The sequence below is a fragment of the Stigmatopora argus genome, chromosome 8 (assembly GCF_051989625.1).
Source record: "Stigmatopora argus isolate UIUO_Sarg chromosome 8, RoL_Sarg_1.0, whole genome shotgun sequence".
Taxonomy (NCBI): Eukaryota; Metazoa; Chordata; class Actinopteri; order Syngnathiformes; family Syngnathidae; genus Stigmatopora; species Stigmatopora argus.
The window spans coordinates 12223754-12245368 of record NC_135394.1 but is presented as its reverse complement, the minus strand read 5'-3'; the positions used below and the strand labels follow the sequence as shown (position 1 = coordinate 12245368).

Sequence of the window (21615 nt, the reverse complement as noted above, 5' to 3'; positions counted from 1 at the left end):
TACGACTCGTACGGTGTTTGTAAGGTTTTTTTAGGGGTTTGTAAGGGGAATCATAATCATTTATAAGGGCAGTTATCGGGAGAGGTTGACAGGTATGCAACACTGGAATGGGAAGTTCTCTCTAATCAAACTAAAAGTACAACCACTGGACTCCTAGCATTATAGGTAATAAAAAATATTTGTTCGCAAGTGTCTTTTGTCATTTGCTTTTTTTCCCCGTCACCCTCCACTTGGTGTCAATTTAAATGGAAATAATTCAAATGACTGAAAATGTGGCTCATTTTAGATATATACTATTTTTCCACAAAGCAACCACTGAAACTTCAACATGGGTTTTGACTTTCCTGTGTGGAGTTGGCATGTTCTCACCGGGCCTGTGTGGGTTTTCTACGGGTACTCCGGTTTCCTCTCACATCCCCAAAAACATTTAATGTAGGCTTTTTGAACACTTAATTTTTTTTAAACAGTGTGACTAGTTGCCTGTCTCCTTGTGCCCAGTGATTGGCTGGTCACTAATCCAGTGTGTCTGACGCATACTGGCCATAGTTGGCTAGGATAGGCTACACTCCACAGCAGGGGTCTCCAACTCCGATCCTCGATCCGTTTTCCATATCTCCCTCCTTTACCACACCTGAATCAAATGACCAACTCATCAGCAAGCTGTCCAGGATCTTGATTATTTGATTCAGGTGTGTTGATGGAGGGAGGCATGGAAAACTGGATATGGGCCCTTGAGGACCGGAGTTGGAGACCGACCCCTGCTCTACAACACCCCCATGACCCTACTATTGCCGTATTACATATTTACATGTACTATATGCTCATTGATATTTATTTTTAATGAATTAAATTCAAGTATTAAGTCCATTTAATGTGTACATGTTAACTGTAGTGATCGTAGTCCTTGAAAGGGTTAATAAAGCTGTTTCCTCGCATCCAAAGTGCATTCTTTCGCCGCCAGGGGGAGTATTGAGCTCGAAAGCCTTCCAGCCAGTCAACGGTGGTTGCAGCCTCAGCCTGACCGCGCAGCAGTGCAGTCGAGCCGGGGGAGACTGCAGCCAGCAAAGACCAGCTGTCCGTCCGGGCAAACGGAAGGTACCGGCCTCGGATAAAATGTCTCATCCGAAGATTTCCCACAGCATTTAAGCCTGTTCGCTCGTTTATTTTTGCGGGTTTGTGACTCTCCGCGTCGTCGCTTACCTGTTTCTTCCGCCGCTTGGACCAGCACCACCCGGAGGCTGAATGGAAGCCGAGGGAGTGGAGGGAGCGGTCGGGCTTTTGGAGGCCAGGGACGGGAGTCCTCTCTCCGGGGCCGCATCATCCGATGATGCTGACACGGTCGTCGGGGTTAGCTTCGGAATGGACGCCGAAGACATGGGTGAGTAAGTCTGTGTTTGTGTCCTAAAACGCTTTGGTGTTTATTGTTTTTATTTTATTTTTTATTTTTGCACGACTCGTGTTAACTCGTCCCCGCGAACGTTTAATCGGATTCGGGGAGGAATTGAAGCAGAAAGCCCCGACTCATCTTTAGCCGCTTAGCCGTGCTTGTAGCTCCTAGCTTAGCCGAGTGGATGAAGGAGGACAGGCAGGTGGATTCTTTCTCATTTCAAGATCACGTTTATACTACACGATGGCGGCTGGAAGTCAGCTGAATGTTACGCAAGGTTATTTGAGAGGATTCGTTCGTGACACTGAATAAATTACAGGGTAAAACACATGGGATTATTTTTGGACTATATAGTAGGATTTTTTTTAACCAAACAGGAAGACATGCTGTGTGTGTCGTGGGCCAAAAAGTCGGTGGTCACTTAGAATAGGTTTTATTTTGTAACACGTATTTATGTGTAGATCTTTTATTAATTCATGTGACTGAAATCTATTTTTTTACTTTTATGTCAAAGCTTTTGAAATGTCCTTCATTCTTGCTTTTATCCTGCTTTTCTACCATAAGATCTCGAGAATGACCTTAAATGGGCAAATTTCGCCTCCAAAATAGGACCGTGTAAATGTTTTTTTTCATTTCATCTAATAATAACACGGCTGAATATTTTCTCTGTTGACAACAAACTTCGGCTCTATACTGTTTAGAAACAGATTTTGGTCATTTTTACTATTAATTGTCATTGGAATTTATAACATATATTTTAAAGAATTGAAATAAATTAAATAGGACATACGATCGTAATCCGTTCCGAGACTGAGATCGTATGTCGAGCTTTTCGTAACTCAAGCGAATGTTTCCCATTGAAATGAATAGAAAACAAATTAATTCGTTCCAACCCTCTGAAAAAACACCAAAAACAGGATATTGGATTGGAAAAAAATGTTTTATTTCTTCAGTTGCGATGGTTCAACAAAAGAGCAATAAGCGATGATCGGTGTTATCATCCACTGACAGGAGTTGCGCTTAGTCAAAAATGAGTTTAAATGTCAGCTGTCGAGGCCCGGAGAGCTCTGTTCTGCTCGCTTAATGTCACGTCTTGTGAAATGTATTTGTTGGCTGCAGCCTTCAACATGGGAACCCAGTGTTTACATGTTTGTTCGTATTTGGAACAGCTGCGACCTTTCATCAATACACGTAACATTTTCAAGGCGCTCTCATCAGGAGTGAAGAGCCTATCGAATTGCCTTAAGATTTTGTCTAGAAAACATGTGTCAAAGTGGCGGCCCGGGGGCCAAATCTGGCCCGCCGCATCATTTTGTGTGGCCCGGGAAAGTAAATCATGTGCCGACTTTCTGTTTTAGGATCAAATTAAAATGAAAAGTATAGATGTATATTACATTTCCTGATTTCCCCCCTTTTTAAATCAATAATTGTATTTTTTTAAATCAATTTTTCTGTGTTTTTAGTTCAAAAATCATTTTGTAAATCTAAAAATATATTTAAAAAAAGCCTAAATAAACATTGTTTTAGATCTATAAAAAAAACTGAATATTCAGGGCTTTTAATCCATTTATTAAAAAATATATCTAAATATTATACAAGTCTGACACCCTTGGTCTAGGCGGTTGGGTATTAGGGATGTCCCGATCCTGTTTTTTTTCTAATTTATATACCAATTTGATATATTTTTAGATAAATAAATAAAAAGTAACCAATAAATGAACATTTTTTATTACTATTAAAGTAAGAAATGGTTTGCTTACAAATATTACACTGTGCTCTGTTGCTATAACTAGTTTTAAAAGAAAATTAGCTCCTCATATCAGACATGTTTGCCTGCTGATTGAAATTACAGCATCTGAAAATTGGGAATTGGTTGATTTTGTGTTTGGTTTCTCTGCCCAATCCTGCGAAAACCCTAAAAAGTCAACATTGGTGGATGTAATGAAGTCCTTGATTAAATCCTTACTCCATTTTTTTTTACCGCTTTTGGGGGACTGTCAGAATCGCTGAGACAAGCGCAAATGGCCGCTCCCATCTGCTCTGTCCTGATGTGTCCTCTTTGCTATTGCATGCAAGCTCTCTCTCTCTCGCTCTCTCTCTCCAACCCTCCCAGATTGTTACCGTAACATTTGGAACCTCAGCCGGGAGGTTTAACGTCACGAAAAAACGCGGAGGATGACGCCATTCATCCAATGTCGTGCTTGTGGTTTCAACTTGAGCGCACGTTTGTCACATACATTGAATGGAATGAATTCACTGAATCAATTTTGCCAGGTCAATGAGGTCTGTTGCCGCCATACGTTGTGTTCTTGCGCTAATCAGCAACATTAGCGAGAGCATTGGCAGATATTGGGATTGAGCAAAGTGTTATCGATTGGACTCCACTTGAAAGTCTTTATGGCGACATGTTATGTAAACAGATCAGACTGTTGACTTAATGGACATGTCTTTGCTTTTTCACTTGAATAATTAGCGTCTTCTCTCAGTATGGCTGCCTTGTTTTGGTTATACGTGAAGGGATGCTTTTAAGTGCACTCGGTTGTTTTCTGTTTTATTATTGTCTGGTTCAGTTAACGATCAAAATTCCAAATGAAAATCGTTATTGTAGTTTATTTTCACTGCTATTAACTATAGTAGATTTCCCGTTTACGTCCTTGTGACCAATGAGAGCACCGAGATTTTTTTGTGTTTTGCATTTTAGATTGTGCCATTTTAAACTGGCAAAACCATTTTAACTTGGCGGCACATAGATAATACTAATCTACTAACTAATTAACATATTCACAATTGGCCATGAACAAAAGCAGTAACAGACCTCATTTTTAATTGCTTTTTACATAAGGTCACTGAAAGGCATGCTGGAAATTGCTCCCTTAATTTAGCTTTTTTTCACAGTGACTGATACATTCAAAGTGATCGGAAATAGCATCGTCCAACAAACGTCAACTCGATTTCATGTGCGCCGGACCGTTTTGGATTAAAAGAACCTGAAACTGGATCAAAAGCCTTAAATATTCAATTTTTTTAAGATCGAAAAAAATGTGCAGTTGAGTTGAGCTTTTTTTCTTAGTTAGGGAAAACGTCTTAATCATTTGTTTTTCATTTCAAAAGAAACAAATATTTTTTTAATTATCTTCAATAATAAAGTGGAAAACAGAAAAAAATATTTTATAATATTTGTTTTTAGACTTTACAAAATGCTCTCCACTAAAAACACAAAAAGAAAAAAATGGATTTAAAAAATTCTAATTGAAAATTCAGGAAATATAACATACATCTATAATGTGTGTATATATACACATATATACATACAATCTTTGAATTTGATCCTAAAACAGAAAGTCGGCACTCATGGTTTACTTTCTTGGGCCACACAAAATGGTGCTGTGGGCCAGATTTGGGCCGGATTTGGACACTTTGACACCCGCGCTTTACAGTGTGAGCAGATTCCCACATGCTATAAGATGCTGCACTCAGCGATAACACACTATTAAGTCCGCTGCACGTCCATCCGCGTAGGCTCCTCTTGGATATCTGTAAAAGGACATTTGTCTCTTTGCCCGACAGCTTTTCCTAATTCTGGAGGATCAGTAAGGCACAAGAAGGAAAAACATTGAAAGGGGCGGAGCACGGCCTCTGTGTCCTTTGGCCGCTAGGAATGAGCTGCTTTTAGAACTTTTCTTTGGGGAAAAAAAAGGGTGATGGCACCCCATTCTGCCAGTCTGTCCTCTCGGTAAACCGTCCAAGACGTCCCTGAGCGCTCTGGTGGTGTGTCACGGTCATGCACACCATTAGCCAACATCGATCTGACACTACACACACAATTTAGTAAGATGCATTCGTCAAGTTTACCAATACTATTTGGGTAAACATTTTTTTTAAATCAAAATATACCTCGCAGATGGCCATGCGGTTTGTCTTAATCTGGAATATTTGCATTGAGAAAGGTTACTGTATTTTCCGGAGTATAAACCGCAGTTTGTTTTTTACAAATAATTTGTCCATGGTGCGATTTGTGTGGAATTATTCACGGATTATTAGATCATCTCACACGTGTTGATAATTTCAACATTGGCAGTGGGTGGACTTTTGGGTTATCCTCACAGGGGTCGCTCTAGAATCTCCTGTAATTTATGAAAACAACTGAGAAAAGTTTATCAAAAAAAGGCTAAATACTTTTTTTTCGACTTTTCTTTGTCCCTGCAAATGTCTGAAAATTTTCAGCAACAAAATCAAGCACCTGGTTCAAAAAGTTAAAAGTGCTCAGTATGTTTATTGCTATTTTGTGTAATGCAACTGATTGTCAAAAATATGTACCAAATATCTTACATCATAGGCAAATATCGTATCATTGCCAAAAGAATATATTGTTACGTATTTTCATGGAATTGGAGATTTACACTCGTACTAGATGAACGTCAAGCATTTTCTTTGGCCGACTTGTTTTTCCTGCCGCCAAAGGCGGACTGCCTCAATCAGCACCCACACACGCTTGGCATACAATACGAAGGGTTGTGATGCGCCCCGACAGCAGAGGACAACCCAGCTTTTACCCGCTGCTCATTATGAATCTGTATGAGCATCTGAAATCTAGATAATGTCATATTTTTCTAGATGCCCTACTTGTTGTCATCTTCCTAATGGATGTGTGAGCCGTGGTAGGCTCGGAGCACTTTGACCCAATTATTTTGTCCTGGCAAGACCAATTGAAAGCTGACGCTCCATCACCTTGACAAGATAATAAACAATGACCTCAGCGACAGCTCCTTACTTAGCTTGTCCTCAGGGAGTTTCGGCTATTGATCCTTATTTGTAGTGCAAGACTGTTCCTTCAGGACCATTTTCAAGGAGGCAAATGCAAGAAAGGGGAATCTTACATTCTCAGCGCTCGCCATTTTGGGGTGAATAAATCTACCTAGCGTTCGCTATATCTAGAAGGACGAGGCTAACATTAGGAAGATGTCTTCCTTCACATTTAGTAAGACAGCAAAGAGGGTTGTTACGTCTCATGGAAGCTGCTGGAAAAAAAACATAGTCTTGGATGCGAATATCATCACAAGAAAGGACAGTACAATCTTTATTTTATTTTATATTAAATCTTATTTATTAACAATTGTTTTTGTTAATGAAGGTATGGCGAATAGTACTGTAAGGGGTGAGTTAACTAATTAATTAACTTAGCTGTCATGCTCTTCAGCAAAAAATGGCTGAATGTTAAAACGAACCGTATGTATACATTTATGTGTATATGTATATATGTATGTGTATATATATATACACACACATATACACATATATATATACATACACACACATATATACATATATATGCATACATATATATGTGTGTGTGTGTATATATACACATATATACATACACACGTGTATATATATACACGTGTGTGTATATATATATATATATATATACATGTGTGTATATATATATATATATATATATATCAGCAACACGCTTATTCATATAATTATTTAGTTATTTATATATGTATATATATTTGTTTTTTTATCTATTAACTTATTTATTACCTATCTATTTATGTCTAAAATGTATTTTCCTGTGTCTGCAGTCTCACCCTCAAGCTACTGTGACAATGAAATTTCCCGAATATGGGATGAATAAAGTTATCTAATCTAATTCACAGAGGGTTTTAAGAGTCCAAATGATGTTGAATAGACACTATAAAACACTGTCCCTTTTGCGGCACCTATTCACCACGATAAACGGGGTATTACTGTATTTTTCCAACATGTGAGTGCAGTAAAAATATGCTCGTTTGTTGTTGTTTTTTTAGGTGGCGCAACTGCGGCCTTAAGCAAAATAGGCACCATTAAGCAAGGCTAATTAACGTAAAGCAGTCGATTGCATGGCAGCTCACACACTGAAATGCAAATTCGAGCAAACTCAAGGACGCGGGAGCCTTTTTCCGACATGCCAAATTTCCAATCACGCTTTCCTGCCTCCGTTTCGTCACGTTTGAGCGCAAAGCCACCATTGCACGTGCGCTGCCGCCTCGGAGCGATGGCTCTTGTGTGACCGTGTGTGACAGACAGTGGGAAAGCGATGGGGAGCATGAGGAAGACGATGGGGAGGAGGGGCGCCAAACGGGCTCTGCTGTTGCCCAGTCACATGAGCGGTCCACGAGAGAAACGCTGCACTCTCAAGCGTCTGCTGCTGTTGTGCTTGGAGACGTCGGATGTGCAGCATTTGTCAAAGCCTTTCATTCACCCTCGTTTCGAAAACAAGAGGTGCTGCTCCAGGTGTTTTTATTTTTATTTTTTTATTCTGAGTTTCATTGAGGTGTAATTATTTTTTGCTCTTGTAGATGTTCCAGATAATATATATTTTTTAAAAAGATGAAGTGGTTAATTTTCAAAGGGGTGTAAAAATACATCAATCTGGATCACTACATTGGGTGATTAAGAAATGATGACTTGATCGGATCAAATGGATCAAACAACAATAAAACATCGATTAATATTGTCATCTTTTAGATATTTGTTGAAAAAAGGTTGTTTTTTTTTCATTCAAAAATGTCTCAGCATATTTTTATTAATTTTGTGCGGCCCGCAATCACAAGCGTCGACCTTGTGTTTTAACTAAATGACCCTAACCATCAATTAACACTGTAAAACATAAAGCGATTGCAAATATTTTTGTCACCCATTCCCCCTTTGTAGCAAATTGAATATTTATTGAAACAAAACCCCGCCCAAACAATCAATAGCGTGTCGTATTGTCATGAAATTGCTGACTTCTAACCCTACAATGGTCAAAGTAATCAAATGTAAAGTTCAACAATAACATTGAGGCAATAACATGCCTCCGAAATGAAACAAAATGTCTCCAGCAACCACCAATCCCTCTTTCCCTCCAACAGAAACCAAGTTTCGTTCATCCGCTACTTTTAATGACAAACTCTGATCCCCTGTACTTAGCACCACATTAAAACCCAGAGAAGCTTGTAAACAGTCTCTGGGATTAAAACAACTATGGACACCACCTCGTGTGTTGGAAACTTTCTGCACGATTTGTCATTTTGTTGAAAAATAATCTCAGTCGAGCGCTTAATAAACATACATGCCTAAACCGGTCGCTTCTGTCTTGCTTTCAGATGCTGCGGCAAGGAAAGCCTTCATCACGGAGGTAATTTCAATTTTGATTCAACTGCAAGGGTCTCGAGAGACATTCATAGCGGGCTGCTCTTTGCTTTTTTTGATATTTAGTTGATCAAATGCAAGAGGCTTGTTGGTGCGTTTACTTATCGGCACTTTTTCCTACTTGTCAGATGCAATCCTCCTCAGGCCTTCCTGGGCAGGGGAAGAAAATTGGCCACAGAGGCGTAGATGCCTCTGGAGAAACTACATACAAAAAGGTTGGTATATGCAATCTGGGCTAAATCCACACAGTTCTTTATCAAATAAAGTAAAAATAATTGGGAAAAAAAAATGTTTTTCGGGGATTAGATTTTTTTTTCCGACCTCATGCCAAATCAGTGGCTTTTTAAAAATGTATTTTTCAAATATTTTCTATTTGATGACTTTTTTTGAACCTGCAACCCTTTCTTTTAGACCACATCCTCTGCCCTAAAAGGAGCCATCCAGCTGGGTATCGGCTACACGGTGGGCAATTTGAGCTCCAAGCCTGAGAGAGACGTTTTGATGCAAGATTTTTACGTGGTGGAGAGCATCTTTTTCCCCAGGTCTCCAAACAACACGTGTCGTGCATTGCATTTGAAATAGGAATATTGCATTCATAACCGTGCTTTAGTCAAGCTTTGTTTTCTCCCGACTGCAGTGAAGGGAGCAACCTCACCCCGGCCCATCACTTCCCAGACTTTCGCTTCAAAACGTACGCTCCCGTGGCCTTCCGCTACTTCCGAGAGCTGTTTGGAATAAGGCCGGATGACTACTTGGTAAAGCCATACTTAGAAATGACTATAACTCATACCTGTGAACCTCGGCCAATCGCTCCCCTTATTAATGATTGCAATTCCCCTTATTAAGCGATAAAGAACCAAACAAACATATTTGCTCACATAGGGCGCACTTAAAAGTCTAAAATGTTCTCCAAAGTGGACAGTGTGCCCAATCAGTATGCACTAAATTCAAGATTCTGTACATGTTGCTGTATGATGCAGACAGCTTGACTGTCTAGGTACATTGCTTGCTGACACGCTATATTTACATAGTGAAAAGGCGGAAATGATTGATGCTCAAAGCATGACAACATCAGCAATCGACGATGACGTTTTCTTCTGCTACCAGTGCCCGAGACGATCCATATTAGAGCCGAAATGGGGAAGACGGGATCAGTTTCACAAAAAAACGTACTTTAAAAAAAATCATTTTCCCGTACAAAAGTTGTTATACAGCGTACAAAATTTGAAATGTTCAAAAACGTATAAAAAACGGGAAAAAGTTGACGGGTATGATAACTTCAACCGATTTGATGGATGCACCAAGACGCATTCGCACGCGTGTAAAATACAGATGGACTATAGTCGCACGTTCTGATTTTCCCACCTTGATAATCAATTTTCATTGTGACCTTCGCAGTACTCGCTATGTAATGAGCCACTGATCGAGCTGTCCAATCCCGGCGCCAGCGGCTCCGTCTTCTACCTTACCAAGGATGACGAATTCATCATTAAAACAGTCATGCACAAGGAGGCCGAGTTTTTGCAGAAGCTGCTGCCAGGCTACTACATGGTAGGAGAGTGTGCGCCATGTTCACAGTGTGAATGTACAAAAACAGATATAGATGTATCGATACATTTTTCAGACTATAAGTCGCAGGTTTTTTTGTTTATTTAATAGTTTGGGCAGTGGTGTGATTAATACTTCAGCTCGATTTATGTGTGAAACTTTACACACATTATTGTAATTCCTTTTTGTTTCAATATTAATTCTTTTCAGCCCGATTTTGCCTCTATTATTATTATTTTTTCATTTCATTTTAAATGCATTTCAAGATGACATGTCAGTTCTTTGTTTTGGATTTTATCAAAGTAGATTTCCTCCAATGATGCGACTTAAATATGTTTTCCCCCCCATTTCATTGTGTATTTTTCGTATAGTGCGACTTATAGTCTGAAAAATATGGTAATTGTTGATCGTAGAAGTTCTGTTATTGATACCAGGGGGGCCAAATACCTCTGCCATACTTTTTCATTTTCATGAACACATAATATATTCATTTACTTTTTCATTGTTTATTCACAAGTGGTAGTCACGGTGCGACGCGCCACCTTCATGTTTCGTGTCAGGTTATTGCGAGGTTGCGCCTGTTTTCAAGCATTTTCATGAGAACCCACATTTGCAACTGCTGGATTTTGGGCCAAGATGTTTTCTTCACCATGACGTAACTGCCACCTCTCTCTCCGCCGTGTGATGTATTCCATCGCACGCACACGCATCTTATCACTCAGCGCAGCCTTTTTTCCCCATTTTATCTTTGGCACTCGTGATAATCCGAACTCACGTGTCGGGCTGTCCAGCTTTCCTTCTCGATCTGTGTGTGTGTCGAACTTCCACATAGTTCCTTGATAGCAAGCCCAAATGTCACAAATCATCTTATCTTCCTCCAGAATTTGAATCAGAACCCTCGCACTCTGCTGCCCAAGTTCTTCGGCCTTTACTGCGTCCAATCGGGAGGCAAGAACATCCGCGTGGTGGTGATGAATAACGTGCTCCCCCGGGTGGTGCGCATGCACCTCAAGTATGACCTGAAGGGCTCCACCTACAAGAGGCGAGCGTCCAAGAAGGAACGCGAGAAGGCCCGCCCCACCTTTAAAGACCTGGACTTCATGCAGGACTTGCAGGACGGACTCATGTTGGATCAGGACACGTACAGCGCGCTGGTCAAAACACTGCAAAGAGACTGCCTGGTGAGATTGGAAAAAATAATGATGTTATCCATCCAAGTCATAATCATCACGTTTTGGTCATGCAATGATGAATGAATGAATGAAAACAATTAGCCATATTCAGTAAAGGAGAAACAACAGCTTCAAATTCTCCGAAAAATTAACCATATTCAGTAAAGGTTCACTCTGGGATTTGTTTTAAATATATATTTTTTCTTAATACATTTGAAGGGTGAGATAAACACAATATCTTGGAATCATTGCATGATTCCAAGATATTGTTTTTATCTCACCCTTCAAATGTATTAAGAAAAAATATATATTTAAAACCAATCCCAGAGTGAGCCTTTACTGAATATGGCAAATTTTTTGGAGAATTTGAAGCTTTTGTTTTGAAGCAATGGTGGAATGATGCATAATCCTGATGTTGTGGTTCCGTTTTTTCAGGTGCTGGAAAGCTTCAAGATCATGGACTACAGCCTCTTGCTGGGCGTTCACAACATGGACCAGGCGGAGAGGGAGCGTCAGATGGAAGGCTCCCAAGGCGGCAGTGACGAGAAAAGGCCCCTGGCCCAGCAGAAGGCCCTCTATTCCACCGCCATGGAGTCCATCCAGGGTGGCGCCGCCTGCGGGGGGACCATTGACACCGAAGACACGTGAGTGAACGCACTCGTTGATGGCGATGTGCTGCAAAATGTACGTTTTTCGTTAAAGTTGTTTGGTAGTGAAGTTGATTCATGGGAGACTTTTTTTTAGTATAACGCTAATTCTCTTGTGCAATAATGATGTGGTTCAAGCGTTCATCCTATTTTTTTTCCAATACAAGATAAGTTCTCTTACACGCTAAAAAAAAGGGCATCAGTTTGGTACAGGCTGGTAAAATAAGAAAAAAAATCCATTTGTTTTTAATTACCATAGTAGGGGTAGTAGTCGTAGTGGAATGTGTTATCCATTTACTAGATTGAGCTGTAGTAGTATTAATAGTAGCAGCGGTTAGGAGCTGTGCTAAAGGGAATTTATTATTATTATGATGATTAATCAATATTGATCCATATATAGGGCACATCAGATTACAAGGCACACTTGACTTTTGAGAATATTGAATTCTTTTAGTTGCGCCTTATAGTGCGGAAAATACGGTAGAAAAGTCATTTTTACCATTACTAGCATTGCTAGTCAAAGGTTTTTGGACAGTTTTTCATGTATACTAGTTGTATTTTCAAGTTTTGTGTCATTGGGAATTTGTTCGCTGTCAACCCTCCCAGTCATAATAGATTAGGCTGCTATCGCCATCAATGGCAGCTAATGAATTAAGATTATTTAGATAAACAAAGAAACAAAAAGTACACATTTTAATGTTTTTTTACAACTAAACACTTTGATGAGGCAAAGTCTTGTACTGGTCTTTTAGGATGGGTGGCATTCCCGCCGTCAACGGGAAAGGAGAACGACTTCTGCTCTACATCGGCATCATCGATATCTTACAGTCGTACAGGTGAGAAGCTCAGGAGGCAGAAGATCTAGTTGATTGCGCTTCATGAGCACGTGCACACCCGCCAGCTTGACTGTGTTGCCTTTCATCGTCTGCGCAGGTTAATCAAGAAACTGGAACACACGTGGAAGGCTTTAGTGCACGACGGGGTGAGTTTTTAATAACGCTCTGATGCACTGCTATGCACACTTGCAATATTTTTCCTCATTAATGGGCTGCATCTTTATGTCCATAACTTTGAGGATTTTTAAAATAATGAGTTTGGCATGTGAGTTATGGCTATACTTTTTCTACATTTCTGCTTTCATTCCTGTTTGTTTATTCCCCTCAAAATTGTACACACAGCAGCCCAGTTGATTCATACATGATTTCATTTTTAATTCAAAATCAAGCTGGACTATAAGTATTCTTGACCTATTATCTTTTTGATAAATCTTATCTGAAAATGTATTAAACTGTCCAACAATACTCAACTGTGTATTTTGCTGCTCAGATGTTAACACTACATCTCAGTTTACTGTATATAGGAATTGCAGATTGGCCACATTGTCCATTGTAGTATAATAATTGTTTTTTATTTAGTTTTTAAATAAATTGTTTCTTTTTTAACTAGGCACGGCTGTACATTTGTTTGCAATATATTTGACTTTGAGGGTAGTTTTATTTGAAATCCCTTAAGATATCAGGTCAGATACTGCCACGCTGTTCTACTTGGATTGTCTTCCACGTGGGCTCATGTAAGGGTAAAAATCCCAGCGTTTTCCATCTTTTGTGTTGTTTTCCTTTAAAGTGGAGCAAACGGTGGCATCCGTCATCCTCCTGGAAAATCAATAATGTCTGCCTGTGTTTATTTCTGTGCTTTGTCTGCCCAGCGGCTTGACCCAGAGACGTACATTACTAAAATTGAACACCATCGGGACTAATAGACGCTGTAATCTGCCAGTCTTTCATTAACCCAGCCTCGTCTCGCCCGCAGGACACGGTCTCGGTCCACCGGCCCGGATTCTACGCCGACAGGTTCTTCAAGTTCATGAACAGCACTGTTTTCAGGAAGAGCTCCTGTGAGTACAGCCGCTGCCTTACATAGTCAAAGAAAAGATAGGCTTCAAACTGCCTTATTGGGCGCTAATTCACATCAAACCAAATATTGGATTCAACTTTTTGGTTGAAAAGGTCAAAGTAGGAGCGCTAATGTTGCCTTTTCTATTATTTTATTATGGTTCCATAGTTAAAGAGGGGCAGTTTAGGAAGGTGTCAACGGCTTATTTAGCTTTGCTGCACTCTTTTAAGTTAAATAGTGAACAATATTTGGAGACGGTCCCAATTAATGATATTGATATGTTGTTTAGCTTTGAAATCGTCTCCATCCAAGAAAGGCCGCGTGTCTCTGAGCGTCCCAAAGTGCGGCGGTCCCGGCCCCGCCTGGTCTGCCAGCCAGCTGACCTCCGAGAGAGACGACAACATCTACGACCTCAGAGGTGCTCGCAGTTTCCCCACGCTGGAAGACGAAGGTAAAAGGGTTGTTTTCTTTTTTCTTTTCAACAGTGTAACAGTAGTATTATTTTTTATTTTTTTAATTCCCAGGTCGCGCCGATCTGCCATGCACGCCGCCGTCGTTTGAGGAAGCCACCACGGCGTCCATCGCCACCACTCTGTCCTCCACGACCTCTCTGTCCATCCCCGAACGATCTCCCTGCGACACCACGGAGCATCCGCGCTACCGGTAAAGTTCTTATTGTTTTTATTTTTGGGATGAAAAAGAGTTATTTACTCCACTGTCAATGTCATCGTGTCTATGTTTACTTTCATTCACTGTTTATTTATTCATGCACCATATGTTTGTGCTGTGTGATGATTTAGCACACCCCTAGTTTACTGGTAAAGGGACCCCTCGTGGCTATTCCGCATCATTGATTAAAAAAATAATAGATAATACATATTTAACTATTGTCTTAGCAATGTAGAAATATATCATAATATCGCTCAGCACTAATGCAGATTTCAAAAGACACTATTTTTTCCTTCCTGATGCAACTATGCCATCATTACAAAATTGCGCATGACTAGAATTCTGCCCGGCAACAATTCGACCAATCTGTTCTTCTTAATTTATGATAGAGCATTTGCTAGATTGGAAATGGAATGAAAGCAAATTAGACAGTAAAACTAACGCTTCCTTGGAATGGAATCCATCGACTGTAAGTGGTTGATGATTTTTTTTTTCATCTGAGGGCAGTATAAAAATCCTCTGGTTTGGGATTCAAACTCCACTGTGTGGAATTTTCATGTTACCTAGCTATCTCCTGGGATTACAGCATATTTGATTAAGTATTTTTAATTTCTCACCCAAAGTAAGCAAGTAGACGTTGCTCAACCCACATGAGGAGCGCTTCTATAAAAATGAATGAATGGCTCATAAGATAGTAAAAAAATAAGTACTTCCTTTACTTGGAATGTCGCCGTCTTTAAGTAAGTGGTTGGCAATGGACCAATATTTCTCCAAATAAGAACGGCGCTGCTGGCACTCATTCATTCGTGTGTTTCTCTCAGAGCCAAATTGTCTTTGGCTATTGACTCTGATCTTTTTGGAATGTGGTGTGCCAACATTTGAAGATTTCTCTGTTAAAACGTGTTTTCCTTACATTGTTTCATTTGTCTGCAGGAGGCACACCCAGTCGCTTACCCATGATGGAAGGTAAGATGATCACATCTACATTTTGATACTTAGCTTTGAGAATGGACTTGTCAACACACATTTTTTCCACACGTGAAGGACCCAAGAGGAGATGCGTGTACGTGAGGAGGACCATCAGACCATCACGGTGGAGGTGGAATTAAAGAGACACGACAGTGAGCCCACCATCTCCATTCCGGAGCCTCCTCTGCTTGAACCCAGGTACATTAGCAGGCCTGCTTCATTCTTAGTAGAGCCACTAAAGTCCAAAATGTTTTCTTCTCTTCCACATGGCCAATGTTAGGCTTGTTGTCCTCCACATTCTCAACAAACTATTGTCTTGATTTCAATAGAGAGAGAATATGATGGCTCTAATCATGCTGCTGAAGGGTTATGTGAAAAATTTGGGGGAACTAACTAGAGGAGAAGTAGGCCAGTGCTCCTGAGGGCATGAGGCAGCTCCCGTAAAGCCTCCATGACCTGATTTTCTGCACATTTTAACCTAATTTTTGTTTTTGCCACCACAAAAAAAGCTCTAATCTCCTCTCTGTACGCTACAATTTATCGTGATGATAGGGGTAGAGGCAGTTTTGAAAGGATTGGGTTTGTTTGCTAGGGATTTGGTGGACTCATATGCCAAAAATTAAGGCGACTGAATCAGGGGATGGGGAAAAAAAAGGAAAACAAATGGTGTGAAGAAAGGAAGAAAATCCTGTCTATGTTTAGATGATACAAATGTACAATACTCGTCTTTAAAAATCTGACAAATAATGCTTCTTTTATACCCACAGTGAGGCTCAGGAAGCCGGCGCGACACCATGCGCTTCTTCTTCAGCGCCCGGAGGCTCCGCCGAGGCCGCCCCGTCCAGCCCCAAAATGGTGGTCGCGGCGGACCCTGCCAGCCACGCGTCGGGCTCCGGATGCACTAGCCAGGCTTCGGTGGACGACGAGGACGAAGTGCCAGTCACCGACATCTACTTTGTAAGAAAGCATGCTCTACACTTTTTCTAATTGTCTCGGCTTGCTGCTTTTCAGCTGCATACTTGCAGGCTTTTTCATTCTTACGCTGCATAATAACCATAAAAAAATCAGTCGAACAATCAGTGTTTTAATCATATTAATAGCATCTAAAGGTGCATCTCAAAATCATACAATGTCTTCCTTTTATCAACGAATTAGCCAACATGAATTTTATATTCGTTACTGCCAATGACGTACATATTTGTCTAGTTTGTCGCATCGCCACGCTTGTTTGTGAAATTCCAGCTTTGATGTAATGACAAACACACGCCACTAGGTATCAGTGTTGCTTTGTTTTTTTATGTTGCCTAGTAAATTTTCTACATACTAAATTATTATTTCGTCATCAAAACCTGTATTTTCAGTCTTGTTTTTTTTCTATGTTTTATCGTTTAAAGTGTCAAATTAGCAAGAAAAACTATTGGCTTTTGATTTTTTGTTTTCTTTACCAAAAGCAGCACAGATATGATCTCCTGGCATGTGTTTAAGGGGACATCTCTTTTCCATTTTCACCTCAGCATGTCAGCGCTCTCTCTCTCTCTCTCTTCACCTTTTTGTCCTTTTACCATCTTTCACTTCCTACGTGGGGTTGTTGTCAGTTCCCCGATGGAAGGTCTTGGGTGGTCTCCCCTCTCCGACGGAGGGGCAAGTGGCGGTCCAGATGGCCAGTAAGTGAGCTGTAGATGGGCTGTCATCCGTGTCAGACAACCCCTGTGGTGGATTATAATGGGTGGCGTGCTCCTTTGTTTTTTAGTAGCATTCACTGTCACTTTTCTCCGCTTTATCCACATTTAGTGAACATGTATGTCATTCCTTAGTATTGGTCTGATAGTTAGACCTATTTTTTTCAACACTATGATCTTAGATATGTTCTGCTTATTTATCTTAAGACTAACATGAATACTATGTCAGACATTTTTAAACGGCATTCTTTTATCACCTTATTGATCACACACAGTATATCTAACGTAATCACGATGTTGGGAAACCTTTTGAAAAATTCCATTTGTTTTTCAGAGTATATCCCAATTGACTGCAGAAAAAATATGTACGTAACATTACCGGATGGCGTGAGGTGTCATCAATTTGATTGGCTTGTTCCTTAACTAGTATCAATCCATATCGATGTACCGTTGTTAAAACTAGTCAAACTATATCACTTACTTATTGTTGATTTTTTTGGGTCGATTTCCTTTGATCGATGTACAGTAATACCTCGCCACTTTGTGGGTTTGCTATCATGGATTTACCACATCGCATCTTGAATATTTATAAAAAGTTTATACTGTAGGAACAAAAATGCAAAGGGGAAAAAAAGCAAGTCACAATTGAAGATTATTTTAAGGACCACTACAATTTAATGTCAATATTAGTACAGAAAGCGTTTTAAAAGTCCAAATTATATTGAATAGACACCACAACAACAACGACCCAACATCACAATTATTCACCAATCACGGCAGGTCTTGGAACCTATTAACCACGATAAACGAGGTAATACTGTATTATGAAAACACTATTCCACACAAGACTTCTGCGTCAGTCACTCTGTGCGTTGCGGCTCGGCCTTTTCCATTTTCCCCTCATTCTCCCTCCATGACCTCGAGAAAACATTTAACGTAAACACGCCGTACGATAACCATCCCTCACATGCGACATCTGGCTTCAAGTATTAACGCGGTCCGTGCGGGCGACATTGACCCCCGTTATGCATCCCTAACTTTCATTTCCTGTCTTGTCTTTTCTTCTCCTGCGACCTCCTGCATCTTTCTTCCTGCCTGCCTGCCACCACCGCCGCCGCCGCTTATCTCTGTGCCTATGGCCCTCTCCTTTGTCCCCCTGGCGCCCTCTGCTGTGCTTGGTGTGTAAAAAAAACCAAAAAAACAAACAAATACAGCCTCCAGAGGACAGGACCTGGGTGTACTCTCCGCTACACTATGATGGCTCAGAGTCTAAGGCCCTGCCAGATGGGGACTGGGAAAGAGAGACAGTAAGTGAGAAGCATCCAACTTAGAAATTCACGGGAATCCTCCACTTTTTTTTTTGTAGAAAAAAAATCTGTTCCAATGCTTCTCAGGCCCATGAAACCCTCCCTACCCTGCACATTGCTGCATTCATCTAGGTGCAAATGGTCACGGAGTGGTGACCATTCAGTGCACGAGCGGTCACTTTGTGTGTTTTCAACAGCAAGCAGCATGCACCATGCCATGTCTTGTCATCAGTCCGCTCAAATGATCTCAAAATGTGACATTTGTAGCTAAACCTTGAGACGAACTGAAGGAAAAAAAACTTGAGAGATACAGCCTCTTTCAGACATGAAGTCCCATAATATGACAGTCTTTAAGTTTTTTCACGCTTAAGCCTTAACGGATTCTTTACTCCGAATATTACACAGTGATTTACCGCTTAGTGACCTACACTGTAAAAAGTATTTCTCTTTACGGGAAAAATACCGGCAGTTGTGTTGCCAGAATTGTACTGTTAAAAAAATAGGAAAGCCGTGAAGGGTACTTTCAAATTAAAAGTGAACTAGGTTCATTGTTGCTTTACAGCAAATGACTGATAGTGGAGGTGATGTTACTACTTTATCTTAGCTCCCCTTATTTTTTATTGGGTTTCAGTGCTGATTTGTTACCCAAAATTCAGGTGATTTTTTTTTTTCTATAAAAAATGACAGTTACCTGACCCATTTTACAGTTTTTACCTGTATTTGACTGTTTTCAAGTTGTTGTTTTTCTTCAAGTAAAACTCTGGCAATCACAGCTGCCAGTATTTTAGTATATATTCTACGTTTTTTTACTAAATCTAGTCATAATTCTCTCCAACACATTTATATAGTCCCGACCAACAAGAATTGTCGGTCATTTTCTCAACTTCCAGCTACTTCCAGAGCATGACATCCACCAAACATCGTGTACCTATGACAGAGTACATACAGTAGTCCCTCGATTATCGCGAATTCACTTCTTTGCGATTTTTTTCTGCTATTAATTATTAAAAAGAACGTGAAAATCTACACAAACTCGTAAGCGGAAGCCACTTTTGCTACTAGGACTCAACACTGAAGAAAAAAAGAAGCTGGTTATAATAGGGATGACTCTACTTCGCGATTTTTCGAATATCATGTCTGGGCACATTAACCGTGATATTCGAGGGATTACTGTACTTGACCTAATGTCTCTTTTTTTATTCCCTTCAACACGGAATAACAACTTTTAACAAAATTAATCAACTAAAAGCATAGAAACAATCATGCTGGCTAACTAGAAAACGCATAAAGTCTGACAGCTGCTCAATCTTACACGTCCCGAAGAGAGTTGTAAACTCACTTTATAAAAAAAAGATGAATGCCAAACTTTTTTTGACATTTTTTCTGTAGTCTATAGTCTAAGTCTGGCTTTCAATCTCTGCCCTTATTCTGGTCTTTCCAGAATAAGGGCAAAGACATTCTGCATAAATTCTGGGTCTCTTTGCTGCAGTATTTATGCTTTCCGCTGTCACATGACAATCTTTTGTTTTCTTCTATTTATTTATTGGCTCTATTCACGTATCCACTTTTGTGTGTTTTGTTCCTCAGTAAACTGCGTTTTGTGACTGAAAGATGTGAAGGGGACAGTCCTCCCGAAGCCGAATCATCCTCAGCGGTCGCAGTGCAATCTTTTCGGCCCCCAGGGGACAAAGTCCCACCAGACTGGCATAACAGTGAGGTCCCCGCCATTTACGTAGAATACTTGTGTTTACGTGTGACATAGTACAGGTGTGCGCGTGTGTTATGTTTTTTTGGGGGGACACACTTGCATCGTATTTCGCATAAACATCTAAAGGCTCGCGGCGGCCATATTAAAACAGGACAAATACGTGGGGTCACATGTAAAAACCTTTAAAAAAAACATGTCAGTATTTCATTTAGTTGACATGGTGACCTTTTCAATATGGCTGCCAAGCTATGTGAGGGATTTTAATTTCCAGTCATGTTTGATTTGCAAATAATAATTACATATATTTATTACTTTTCTATGTTCCACATTTCTAAAAATCGTTTTTAGCCAAAGAGCTTTGATTATTCCAACACATTTGTAGTGTATTTCCCAAGGTATTAGCCTGCCTTTGGTTAATAACAGTTATAAATACACGTAATAGATACTTTGCTCAACAAAAGGTCACCTCTTTTAATTAGTTTGTTTATTTTAGTTCTAACCGAGACCAGCGCATTGCTCCAAACGTGTATTCAATCTATCGTCACGACAGATGGAGAGCATAGCAGCAATATTTTGTACAGTTCTTTTCCTCGCAAATGGCCTTATTTGATTTTATTTCACCGGTGCAGTCCTGTTTATTTCTCTTTCTCGTGCTCGTGCTCCTGAGAACGTGTACATAATGAAAAAAAAAAGAATATGCTATATAGAAAGATATACAGATATATTTTCCATGGGAAATGGAGAACGTTATTCTTCTTTGGTTTTATTGTCGCTGCTCGGTCGGCAGACCATCGCAATCCAGTATTTTGCTGACATGTTCCTCAGTCCCGTCGAGCGGCTGCATGCAGTTGTACCTGCAGACCAGTAGGGATTCTTTCAACTTGTTCAAGCTGTGTCGTGTGTGTGTCGTGTGTGTCATCCAATACGAAGAGTCCTTTTACAGACATAGCATGGTTTAAAAAACAAAAAAGAATAATGCATATCAGAAATGTGTATTTATGTATATCTGTGTATATTCATCTATTTATACCAAAGGATAAATAGATGGCTGTATATGTGTGCGTGCGTTTGTCTTTGGACTCAATCAGAATGATAAAATAAAGCAGTTCTATGAATTGTCCAATGCACACAGGTTTTTTTTTTCTTCGTTATTATTTATTATTATCCCTTTACGGCGACACTGGTGAGGATAAGTGGAATGGAAAATGAATGAATGAACTTGGGCAACAGGCTGTTTCATAGAGACAATGAGGATAATAAAGAGTGAGTGTGGGGTGGAACCGTGAGGCACACCTGTAATAACTGGGGAGAGGTTTAATAAGATAAATTTGGGCTGAAGAGATAATCTGGCACGATTTGAATCACTAAATATAACTGTTCCTCCAAGTTGGACTATGATAACATCATCCAGTGAAAACAATGGGTGGAGTACTTCAACTTCTGGCCAAAACCACAAGTTT

The 21615-nt window shown here is 40.1% G+C and overlaps 1 protein-coding gene across 3 annotated transcripts; it reads left to right on the top strand.

Moving 5' to 3' along the window:
- Positions 1–50: 50 nt before the first annotated feature.
- Positions 51–21282, top strand: pip5k1ca (phosphatidylinositol-4-phosphate 5-kinase, type I, gamma a). 3 transcript variants are annotated; one of them, XM_077608253.1, is made up of 21 exons: positions 51–810; positions 962–1095; positions 1226–1378; positions 8518–8549; positions 8692–8778; positions 8975–9105; positions 9201–9318; positions 9962–10114; positions 10993–11292; positions 11719–11927; positions 12683–12766; positions 12864–12912; positions 13740–13824; positions 14113–14274; positions 14348–14486; positions 15426–15458; positions 15537–15659; positions 16229–16418; positions 17057–17125; positions 18355–18447; positions 20035–21282. In XM_077608253.1, the coding sequence occupies exons 3-21, from the start codon at positions 1243–1245 to the stop codon at positions 20035–20037; spliced, it is 2196 nt and encodes a 731-aa protein (XP_077464379.1). In that variant the 5' UTR covers positions 51–810; positions 962–1095; positions 1226–1242; the 3' UTR covers positions 20038–21282. The 3 variants fall into 3 exon arrangements, with proteins under 3 accessions (XP_077464379.1, XP_077464380.1, XP_077464382.1); XM_077608254.1 differs by lacking the exons at positions 51–810; positions 17057–17125 and having other exon boundaries at positions 956–1095; XM_077608256.1 differs by lacking the exons at positions 51–810; positions 17057–17125; positions 18355–18447 and having other exon boundaries at positions 956–1095.
- Positions 21283–21615: the final 333 nt, after the last annotated feature.